The sequence below is a fragment of the Macaca nemestrina genome, chromosome 6, assembly GCF_043159975.1.
Source record: "Macaca nemestrina isolate mMacNem1 chromosome 6, mMacNem.hap1, whole genome shotgun sequence".
In the NCBI taxonomy this organism is placed as follows: domain Eukaryota; kingdom Metazoa; phylum Chordata; class Mammalia; order Primates; family Cercopithecidae; genus Macaca; species Macaca nemestrina.
In genome coordinates, this window is record NC_092130.1 from 147043279 (window position 1) to 147055288 (window position 12010).

The 12010-nt window shown below is 42.6% G+C and overlaps 1 protein-coding gene across 9 annotated transcripts in view; it reads left to right on the top strand.

Moving 5' to 3' along the window:
• The window catches only part of LOC105473043 (ADAM metallopeptidase with thrombospondin type 1 motif 12), a 377504-nt gene that overhangs the window by 136572 nt on the left and 228922 nt on the right, over positions 1-12010 (top strand). For 4 of the 9 annotated variants that reach the window (XM_071099040.1, XM_024790113.2, XM_071099039.1 and 1 more), the window contains one exon: positions 10943-11080. The exons of the other annotated variants lie outside the window; for them this stretch is intronic. In XM_071099040.1, coding sequence (XP_070955141.1) covers positions 10997-11080 — 84 coding nt within the window. In that variant the 5' untranslated portion in view covers positions 10943-10996. The remainder of the gene's footprint in view (positions 1-10942; positions 11081-12010) is intronic. 9 annotated transcript variants of the gene reach the window in all.

Genomic DNA, 12010 nt, shown 5'->3' on the forward strand with positions numbered 1-12010 from the left:
TTATACAGGAGAATGTCTGCTCCTTAAGACTTGCCTGATGAAGTATTTAGGGCTAACTTGCCATGATGTCTGCAAGTTACCTTCAAACGGTTGAGAATATATGTTAGAAATCAAAGTTGGCAAAATACTTGTTGAATCTAAGGGCGGACATATGTGCGTCTATTTTTAAATGCTAAAATTTTGCAAAATAAAACACTGGGAAAAGAAAAAAGATCATTCACATTATTCTTTAAATCAACCTTTCCCCTGTAATTTAACACCCAGGCCTCCCTGCCTAGCTTGCAGAGAGACTGGGACTGTTTGCAGTGGGTTGGTTTTGGTGTGTTATGTTCACATGCAGAATAGCACTGCTTTAAACTGTTTGTAGGCAACTTGGATGCTGAGAGAATGGTAAGAATCGGAGGTGCAGGTAGGGGTGGGAGTTGAACTCTAATGAAGTTGCCTCGTCAATTTAGGGCCTTGTTTCAGAAAAAAAATCATCAAACTTTAGGAGGCACTTAGCCATTCTATCTTCAATGTTGTCACTATATATTTTTCCCATTTTAAAGCTCATTTCCTGGACCCCACCCCATCTACCATGGAGAAAGTAGATCTTTTGATTAAGTCCTACCAGAAGAAGTAAGTCCTTATTAGACTGAAGTTTTGCCTTACCAATCTCTTCCCTGAAGAGTTTAATTCTTGTGAAGGAAAAAAATTATTCTTTTTCCACTATTTTATTTTTCCCAAGCTGATGGCATTGGAGTGCTGGACTCTCAATATTCAGTCTGGTGTTATTTCAAGAGGAATATTAACAAGCTACAGTATGTTTCAGGGAGAATGACCAGACTGCTGAAGAATTAGCACAGTGGGAAATGTCAAATGGTCAAAAGGAATGGAAGCATTTAACGTGAAAAGAGAAATCTTAGTGGCACATGATAAATGTCATCCAATCTATTTAAAGATATATTGTGTATAAAAGATATTAGACATATTCAGGTATAGTTCCAGAAGGCAGAACTAAGATGATGAACAGAAATTATAAGGAAACAGATTTTTCATCATGCCATAAAGGGAAGAGATTTCTAATTAAAGTAGTTTAACAATCATAGATGACTTGAGAAATAGTCGCTCCTTGCTGGAAATGCATTTGTATGTGTAGACGAGCATATTTGAGGAGGCAGCTCCAGTATCAGCTGAAAACAGAGCCCTTGCAGTGTCTTACAGTGCTAAGATTATCTGGTTTTATAGAAGAAGCCAGTATTGTTTCTTAATGAATGCTATGTGCCAGGCACTATAGCCCTGTAGGTGCTTCCTCATAATATTTCCTTTGTTCTTAACAGCTGTATCAAGTATGCATTCCCTGTTTCTCCTATGAAAAGTCTGAGACTCAGCCATCAACCCATTTGACCAAGGTCACACAGAATCAGTATAAGAACTCAGATCCACATTAGCTCTAAAGCCCAAGCTCTCCATTCCATATCAATAGTTTTGAATCTGGAACCAGAATTTAAAAGAAATGAAATAGAGTGACACAGAATGGAATATATCAGAATCTCTCCCACATAGGAAAAGGTGGAAGCATTGTTTCCTGCAACATTTGTTTGCACGTGAACTGGTTGTGATATGAAATGGATTTTATACTGTGGGTCACAGCCAATGCCCTAATGTCATGGTCCTTTGGCCTCCTGGACTTCCCTGAATGGGTCTACTTTGTTGATCCATTTCCATGACCACTCCCTAGGGTGTATTAGTTTCCTAGGGCTGCTTTCACAAATCACCACAAAGTGACATAAAACAACACACACTTATTCTCTTCTAATCCTGGGAGTCAGAAGTCAAAAATCAAGTGTTGCCAGGGCTGCCTTCCTTTTGGAGGGTCCAGGGGAAAATCTGTTTTCTTGCCTTTTTCATTTTCTAGAGTCACTTTGGCTCCTGGCTCCTTCATCACATCACTCCAACCTCTTGCCCCTGTCACTTCATCTCCTACTTGTGCGGATCCTCTTGCCTTCCTCTTATAAGGGCCCTTCTGATTACATAGATCAACCCTGATGGTGCAGGACAGTTGCCCTGTCTCACTTTTAACATCCGCAAACTCCCTTTTGCTGAGTAAAGTAAGATATTGGCAGGTTCCAGGGATTAGGACGTGTACAGCTTTGGGGGACTATATTCAGCCTACCACACCAGGCTTGCTTTACAAATTCTGAATGCTCAAACTTAAACAGTCCCCTTTCTGACCACCCCTTCCTCTGCATTTGCCTTCTTTGTCATTTCCCTTGACTTGCTTTTCACAATCTCAGCTAAGCCTTTAACCTGGCTGCATAAGAGGTCAGTTCCTTCTCCCATCCATCAGAGCAGCTTCCCAAATGCCCATCTACTTGCCTTAAGCAGATGATCTTACCTCATACTTAAAGAGAAAAAGAGGTTCCTAGTGTGTATTGCTTCAGCTCCCGTCCTGTCTTTTCTCCCTGTGCCATCCTGGAAGGAGGACACAGCACTGCTAGTCACTCTGAAGTACTAGAGAACAACGAATAGTTAACTGAAGATGTCATTTGTACATTTTGTTGTACATTTGTAAAGGAGATTATGTTGTACATTTCCTATCATGCTCTATGATAGGAAAGATTCCTGTGAACCTTTCACTTTGGCTGCCAGCTGCTGCATCTCCCTCCATGGATCTTTTCCCTTCTAGCCTCGTCATCCTCAGCTCACCCCTTTCTTTGTATGTGGGTTATTTCCAGGCCTCCTAACTTTTTTCTTCTTTTATTTATTTATTTATTTATTTATTTATTTATTTATTATTTTGAGACGGAGTCTCACTCACTCTGTCACCCAGGCTGGAGTGCAGTGGCACGATCTTGGCACATTGCAACCCCCGTTTCTTGGGTTCAAGCGACTTTCCTGTCTCAGCCTCCTGAGTAGCTGGGACTACAGGCGCATGCCACCACACCTGACTAATCTTGCATTTTTAGTAGAAATGGGGTTTCATCATATTGGTCCAGTTGGTCTCAAACTCCTGACCTCAGGTGATCCACCTGCCTCTCCCTCCCAAAGTGCTGGGATTATAGGTGTAAGCCACTGTGCCTGGCCCCGTTCTTTCTTAAACATGATTATTTCAGACTTTCTCAGCTCCTCTCCACCACCCCTTTAATGTTGTCTTCAAGGATGTGAAAGCCTATTAGACTAAGTGGGAAGATTTTTCTTGCCCCCAGCCAAAAAATACTACAGTTACTCAGACCTATTCTCCCTGCAGGGTAGTGGGGGATTACATATAACTAAAATGAATTTATTCTGCTATAATTATGATATTAGTGGGCCATAGAAAATGGAGACAGTGGGTGTGAGCACTTTCTGTAAAGAAAGACCCTGTGGTAAGTCAAATCTTTCTTTGCCTTTTTGTTTTAGAGACATGATGCAGATATAAATATTTATTAATGTCCTCATTTATGTCTCTAACATCTCATTCAATCTCCTCTTCATTTTGCTACCCTTTCTCTGCTGTGACTCTTGGTGAGACCAACACTACCAAATTCCTCCTGGTTAGCCTATGTCCATCACTAAGCCATCAGAGATGATATTCCCCTCTACCCCAGATCATTGCGAAACATACCTGGAATGCTGTGTGTGAGGCCTTCACAGTAAGGAGGATGGTCACTACATGGCCACGGCAACAGCCTGGCCTGGCTGCTCCTCCTTCCAAGGTGGGAGCACTCCCTCATCAGGGATCCTTGCCCATCAGGGTGGGAGAAGAAGGCCCAGGGCCATGTTCTCCTCAGCCTCGGAAGGGCTTTGTGTCCTTCCATTGAAGAATGGTTTCTGGTTTGAAAATGGTGAGCTACTGGGGTATTATGAAAAAGTAGTGCTGTGTCAAGGCTAAATCTACCATAATGGCTTTTTGCCTCCCCCGGGGAAAGTGCTTTCACTCCTGGAAGCCGGTTCTCTCCCATTGTTCTCCCCAGTAACATGTTTCCTGGGCTCCCCATGTGCTAGCAAGTTTTCCTCTTCCTTTTAGTCGGACACTATTTTCTGGTGAGACATGGCAAATTTGGGTTTGTGGATTGCTGCTTAGAAGCGCACACGCACACACGCGCGCACACACACACACACACACACAAAGCAAAGACAGAAATGATGAGAAGCAGAAAACTTTTCTGATAGAAGATTATTGGGTGCAAGATAAGTAGTAAGAAATGACCAGAAGACTCTGGCATTGCTCAGGGCTTCAAAGAACCATGTTTTCAGTGATGTCATTTATGGGGCTCCTACCCATGTCCCTGAGAACAGTGTTAGAGAGAAGTTCTGATGAGCTTTTTGGATGCTACAGTGTCTCTTAGTTGCTGCTCCTTGATTTCCTTGGCTGTCCAGAAATTCATGGTTTGAGATGTCATGAAAATTCCTTTCCTAATTTTCAAGAAGCCCTGTCAAGTTCTTCAGCGTGTATATCAGTCCAGCTTCTTTCAGAATGCCCATTTTCTTCTTGACATGAAATAAATTCACATTTATTTTACATTTCAAATGCAAAACATTTATTCAGCCAGGGTACCTGCCTACTGGAATGTTTTTCAAATCTTTTTTTTTTTTTTTTTTGGCATCTTTTTATCGTCCTAGTCTGCCAAAATCTTATAGACATTGTGAACCTTGAATTCAGGGGAATTGTCTTCACAAACTGCAATCAACAATTGTCAAAGTTGGAACTTCTTTTGATGAGGAAGGTTAACTAAGTGTTAACTGGGGCCATTACTAGTACTTCTCTATATCCTTAATGCTATGCCAGTTGGAGGTGGGAGGTGGGAGGTGAAAACAATTAAGCACCACATGATGGAAGAATGCAGTGCCTTCAAAAGGGTGGTACATGGATTATCTATAGCAGAAACCTCAGGATGCTTGCTACAGTGCAGATTCCTGGGCCTCACACTGGATTTACTGAATCTCTGTGCAGGGCTCCTGGGCATATGCATTTTTAACAAGCTCTTCATATGATTCTTTTGCACATTAAAACTAGGGAACCCCTGGACTAGCGGGTCACCTAATTAATGCCTTATTCTCTTTGGTGGTTGCATTTTTTATTTCTAAAGATCCACTTTATTGGACTGAATGGCTGTCTATCAATGACTTACTCTTCTTTCTGTAGGAACAATCGTTTGTGAATTTGTGGGAGCAGCTGTTGGGAATTAAAATGAAATAAATGTACTCAGTTCCAAGTGCTATTAAGTGAGAAACAAAGATAATTAACTAAAAGGCAACTTTTCTAGTCTTATGTGAGCAGAGGGTTTTCTTCTAAAACCACAAACTGAGTATTTCCAGAAATAAACAACTGTTTTAACCATACTTCAGGATAAGGAAATGACTGATTTCGTCATGGAAGAGTCGAGATGCTGTCCATCAACATGAGGACATCCACAGAGACAGCAGATTGACTGAAGGCTGGCACTGTTTGGGGTCCTTTTCATGAATTACCTTATTTAGTTCTTGTCAGCAAAAACCATTTTGTCATGGTCATTTTACAGATGAGAAAACTGAGGCTCAGAGGAACAAAATTACTTGTGCAAAGCTACACTGCTTGTTAATGCTGGAATTGAGTGCTGAACTTAGCCTGTCTCCAAAGTCTGGCATCTTTTACTAGAGAAAAACAAACCATGCTATAGAATCTGCTTCCAGCAGGAAATACAGCAGGCCAGGACTTGGCATCCATGGTTGATTTAGAGACTTGGAAAGGAAGTCTTTTGAAGGTTTCAGCTCTAATTCTTTTGAAGAAATCTCCATTTGGGAATTTGCTTGATTCTGCCTGTAAGATGCCCTAAGAACCAATTTCTCAGGCTGAGAAGGTACCTGGGATGTGCTGGAGGCTTGATTAGAAGCCTCGGCCATGGTTTCCAGCTCTAAGACTCTATCAAAGACGAAAAAAGAGAAATTGATTAATTCTGTCCCTGCTCAGATTTTTCCAGATTCCGTCATCACTGGTTCTACCTAAGTTAGTGGGGTATCATCTGATCTGTTTTGTGTTAACTAAGGGCAGGCCTCTTCCTAGAGGAGAACAATTCTCCTCCCCTCCCTGCTTGTTGGTGAGACCCACAAGCTTTGTAGTTGTGAGAAAGTTGCCTCTGTGGCCATGAGGAGAGAGAGAGTTGGAGTTAACATGTATAGTGCCTTCTTATCCCACCAGTATCTGAATCTGGACTATGAGTTGGGCGTGTTGGAGTATGTCCAACCTCCTGGCTCTGTCAACTCAGAGTCTGACAAATCCCCATGACAACTACTAACAATCTTTTCCATCTTGCTTCCTTCTCTCTACCCTTCTGCCATCAGATCCTGCCTACCCTGTCCATCGGTTCACACCTTCCTCCTTCTGCTCAGAATTTTGGTGACACTGACATCTGGAAATTTTAGTTTTACTTTTGTGGGAACCCTTTACCCCCTTGCACAAATCCACATCCTCTCTCTTCAGCCCTCAGGCAAGCCCACTGCCATTGTTTTTCTGAGAACAGTTGTTACTCCATTGCCTGCCTGCCATCAACTTCATTTCCTACTTCTGCTGAAGGAGTCTTGCTTTTGTTCATTATGCCCAGAGGCTGAATGTCAGAGTGTGGCCCCTTCTTGCAGCCTAGCGATGGCTCTGGATCAGCCTGGCAGTCCTCCCATCTGACTGTGTGGGCAGCACCTTTCTGCCTATTTGAGTTTCTCCAGTGTGGCAGGGGATAGCTTTTTAAAAAATGTCTTTGTCCATTTCTACAGAAACCCTTAACTTGTGGCCCAGGCATCCCTTAGACTATCACAGTAGTTAATATCATGGTAGCATATTAGCATAAGAGCTAATAGCGCAGTACACTTATCGGGTACTTACTATGTATGGATACTCGTCCAAGCACTTTACACTGACTCGTTTAATACACATGAAATCCTTTAATGAGTTAGTAAGTTACTATCAGTATTCCTATTTATCAGATGAGGAAACTGAGGGCTAGGCTTCAGTTACTTGCAGCTAAGAGATGAGTCAAGCAAATGGACTCTAGAGTACCTGCTTTCAAAGCACCACTTTATACTGTGTTTGCCGTAGATGATGCTATGATGAAATGAGAAACTGTGCATTTATTGAGCACCTACCATATGCCAAGACCTCTGCTAGGCATTTTACATATAGTGTCTCTGATAGTCATAACGCTGCAAGTTAAAATAGATTTTGCCCCATCTTACAGATGAGACAGCTGGGGCTCAATGTGTTATGCAGTGGGTCCAAGATCACACACCTCATACTGTTTCTGTTAAACCCTATCATACGTTTTTGATCCTTTGTTCTTTTGGAATCCATTTTGTCCATTTTCCAACAAAGGGATATTTTTGCCCACCACTTGGATTCTGAGCTGCCAGCCAGTGGATGTGGTCTTGTGTATGTTAGGGTTGTATTAGGCTCCTTCAAAAAGCAACTGAGAGGGATGTTGGTGTTTCAGGGCTCTCAGGGTACAACTCCCTCTAGAAGTGGAACCCAGCTTCCACTTCTGCATGATCACAGCCCCAGTCCCAGGTTCCTACTAGAACATCTGTTGCCATTCCATTCTGTCCTCGGGACAGTGGCAGCCCCCTCCCATAGCCCTTATCATGTTACATTTATTCCCAATGATTCATTTGAATTTTTGTGAATGTTGCATTTTTTTTATATCCAGGTGTTTCTATTGATTCTCTCAAGTCTGTGTGCAGTACATGGCTGTTCCCAGTCTGGCCCCTGATGTATTTGCTCATGAAACCAAACCATTATAGTGAAGTAGGTCACATTTTTGCGGTTCATTTTCTTTTAAGGCAAGTGCTTAAACTGGCCGGCCCTGATGACAGCTCTCATCACTATAGATGAATATGCTTATGATTATGAATCTCTCTCTTTCCTTACTTGGCCAATCTTTACAAATAAGCTGTCCAATATTGGAGCCACTAACTGCCTGTGGCTGCTTAAATTTAAGCTAATTAAATTTAAATAAAATTAAAAATTCAGCTTCTCTATTGCATTGGCTATATCTCAAGTGCTCAACAGTCACATGGGGTTCGTGGCTTCCAAATTGGACATTGCAGATAGAGAACGTCTTCATCACCACAGGAAGTTCTGTTGGACAGAGCTGTTTTAGGGCAGAGGGACCAGCTCTGTTGTGTTGCTGTATCCCTAATACCTGCTTGGCACGTGGTAACTATCAGGCGTATACACCAATGTCTTCCTGGCTTCAGTCCATATTTCCTGAAACCACATGAGTTACTAGGGCTGCCCAGACTCATATGCAAAATCTTCATGAATTGATGACATCATTGGTCACTGTCTTCACTGGCTTCATGGAGGCCACTTAGGCATCACAGCAGAGGGTAGGGTGTGCTGGGGGAAGTCTTCCCAGTGATCCTACTCCCACCTCTCTTTATTCTGAGGCTTCTGTAATCTCTTGACTTATCCTTTCTGCTGGCTTATGATTTTGGCTGTGTATTACATGAGAAAAAAACTGTGTCTTGCAAACCAGCAACAAGAAATAGTAATTCAGAGAGCCTCTCATGGCTTTAGGACTGTGCCAAGTGTTCCGGAGTCTGTAGAAGTTCAATCTTGGCTTCACTGTCTAAAAGCAGCCACTCTCACTGGCCTCTGAAACACAGTGCTAGAATCCATAGCACCCATGGAAGAACCGCTCCCATGAGGGCTGTGTTCTGTGGGGAAGGGCTCTGTGACACAGGACTTCAGGTCTGGGCTCTAGGCTCAGTGCCACCAGAGGCCATGGGTTTGCCTCTTGAATTGTGTGAACACTAAGTCCTTTTCAGCATAAAATTACCCCGGGCTTTGCTGTTCCCTTCCCTACTTGTTAATGAATATCAGCCTTGTCTTCCTGGCTGGATTGTATATAAACCTTGAGGGCAGGGTCAGTACCTTTCTTAGCCCTCTCAGCGCAGGGCTGATCCTATGATAGATATAGATTGATACTTTGTAAGAGAAATATTTGGGGTGCTATTTTATCCTTTTTCTTGTCTATATGATGGGGAACAGGTGATGTCTTTTCCAGTGCTTCATATACTATAATTGGGTACCTTGGGTACCTCTTTATCCCCAATTATTTTTTCTGTTCTTGATTTCAGAATGTGTTGTGTTGTCTTTATCGCTACAGGAATAAACAAATTCATCTGGTAACATCTGTGATTTTCAAATGAGTAAAAGGAATTTTCAAGGCAGGGTGATGGGTTTCGGAAGCACAGTTCCATCACACAAGTCCAGGGGGTGCCTTCATGTGTCTTTTACACTATCATTGGCCCTTACCCTTCGGGCTTTACCTGTGGTACTCCAGAAGGCACAATAGCATGGGGTAGGTGACTCTTCAAGGTCTCTAGTCTCTGTGACTCTAGAACATTCTATTCACAAATTCCATATAAGATGCTGCCAGCTTCCCACTAAACCCCAGATCACTGTCACTAATTGAAGTAAATATCACATACATCAAGATGACTAATATGTTGATGCAAGTTGAAGGGAAGGAGGAAAGATTACGGGCAACTCTTCTCACTCTGGGACTATTCTGAAGAGTGAGACAATCCTTCCCTATCCTTCCTCATTAAAGAGCAGTGGAGGTCAAATACCAGCTGGCTCACACCAATGCATCTCAGCCTTTGGTCTTATCCCCACCATCTGGGCTTGCTGTATTTCTCCTAACGCAATATGAAGAGTCTGATTTAATAGGCCAGGGGAAATTCACCCCCTGTAACAAAATATTTTTTATTGGTCAGCCCCTAACTCTTGAAATGAACCAGTAGCCTTTTTGTGTTTGTGTGTATATCACATAATTTTTCCTCCAAACAATTCAAAATAGGCTCAAAACTGACATTGGAAATCAGGATCATTGTTACCCATGGGGGATGTCATTGATCTGGAGAAGGAACAGGGAGTCTCTGAGCTGCTGGTAATGTTCTATCTCTGCATCTAGGTGATCATTTTATAAAAGATTTCTGGGGATTTACAATTAGGATTTTGTACATCTCTCCATATGTTTATAATGCTTCAAAATAAAGTTTATTTTAAACAGTTTTTAGTGGACTTGGGAAGCATTCACAGATTTTTATTTTATTTATTTATTTATTTATTTATTTTATTTTATTTTTTGAGACAGAGTTTCGTTCACTCTTGTCTCCCAGGCTGGAGTACAATGGCGCAATCTCGGCTCACTGCAACCTCCACCTCCCAGGCTCAAGCAATTCTCCTGCCTCAGCCTCCCAGATAGCTGGGATTACAGGTGTGTGCCACCACACCTGGCTAATTTTTGTAGTTTTAGTAGAGATAGGGTTTCACCATGCTGTTTCACCATGTTGGCCAGGCTGGACTCGAACTCCTGACCTTGGGTGATCTACCTACATTGGCCTCCCAAAGCGCTGGGATTACAGGCATGAGCCACCGTGCCCAGCCAGATATTTTTAACTTAATTAAAACAGGTAGGTGAGTTTATTTCCAGAAGAGAGTTAGCAGTATGCAGAGACTCCTGGATACCAGGTGGGAGAAGAGCAGATGACATGGGGGGTGAAGGGGCATGTTTATCTTGGAGCTTTAGCCTATGATTCATCCTGCCCAGGTTCTTCTGAATGCCCAGTGTAAGTCCACACTAAATTGGATACTTTTTCCTCAATTCCATTTCCATTCTCCTTTAAAGATGTAAGAGAAGTGAGCAGGTTGCAAAGAAGACCGAAATGGAAACTATTTTCTTTGGTTCAGGTACAGACCTGGTAACCGAAGAAGGTGGTTCTCTTGGGCAGTTTGCTTCAGGGAAAGTAGGAGCCAGCCCTTTCTTTGGAAAGCAAACCATGGGTGATTTTTTTCTAGCATGACGCTAGCTCCAGTTAGATGAGAGGAGACCAATAAACTGGGCTCACCTGGGTACTAGATGTACAAAGCTCTGCGTTTATATGTTGGGAGAGAGAAGAGGTACAGAGTTTAGCTGAGGAATTCCCCACCTCTCTCTCCCCACAGCTGCTTCATCCCCTCTCCTACCTGTTCCCTTCTCCATGACAAACACACAGGATCATGGGACCAGCAGCCTACTTGCATGTCAGCAGATCTCCAGCTTCTCTTCTAGCGGATGAGTCAGCAGCTCTCACAGGTTTCCAGGTAGCTTCTGAGAAACATTGAGGTTGAATAGGTGATTTCCACGTGCACCCTGGCAAGACCACCTAGTGGAGGAATGCAAATGGAGTAAGCCTTTAGGAAGATGCTGGTTTGGTTCTCAGGCATTCTCATTCATGTTGCGTGTAAAATGGTTATTATGTCCTCAAGTGGAGTCCCATCTGTTTCTTCTGTGCCAGTCGGGTCCAAAATTTGAGACTGAAGAAACACCAATAACTCCTTCATCTTGGTGGTATCTTTTGTAGTTTTTCTCCTTCAAGGACATCAGTATTGGGCTGATAGCAGGTGCACTAAGGGCCGCGAGGTCCAATCATCCTTGAGGACTCCTGGACTTCTGCTTTGTTTCCATGGAATAAATGAGCTTTCTGACAACAGGTTCACATTCTCCTCTTGTGCCTGGTCTCTGACTCAGAAGAGAAATGGAACCAAAGCTCAGTACTGCACAGAGTCTGTTTCCCGCTATTTTATGGCAGTTATTTCACAACTGTCTTTGGGTCTTGTCTATTCTTCCTTCCTGTTCCAGAGATTTTCCTCAGAGACAGATACTGAAAAAAATGTCTTGTTTTCTCAGCAATGTCAGCATAAAAGCAAATTGTGTCAGATGTAACTGCTATTGGAGCTGGTAGTTAAAGTATTACCCCTCTGCATTTATAAAGCAGTTTGCATGGCACTTTTACAAGCTTCACCTCGTTTGATTCCCCTAACAGCCCTATGAGGTAGTAGGTGTTGCCCCCTTTTACAGAAGAGGGCTTTGTGCCTCAAAAAGTTTGCATGACCCATTTGAGGTCACACAGCTGTTCTTATTACTCCCAGTAAAGTGCTCTATTTTTTTCTATGGTGCTTATTATTAAATAAATTCCAAGGTCAGCAATCAAAATAGGAAGCCGATTGTGAGGTTTGTGTTAAGATCTGGTT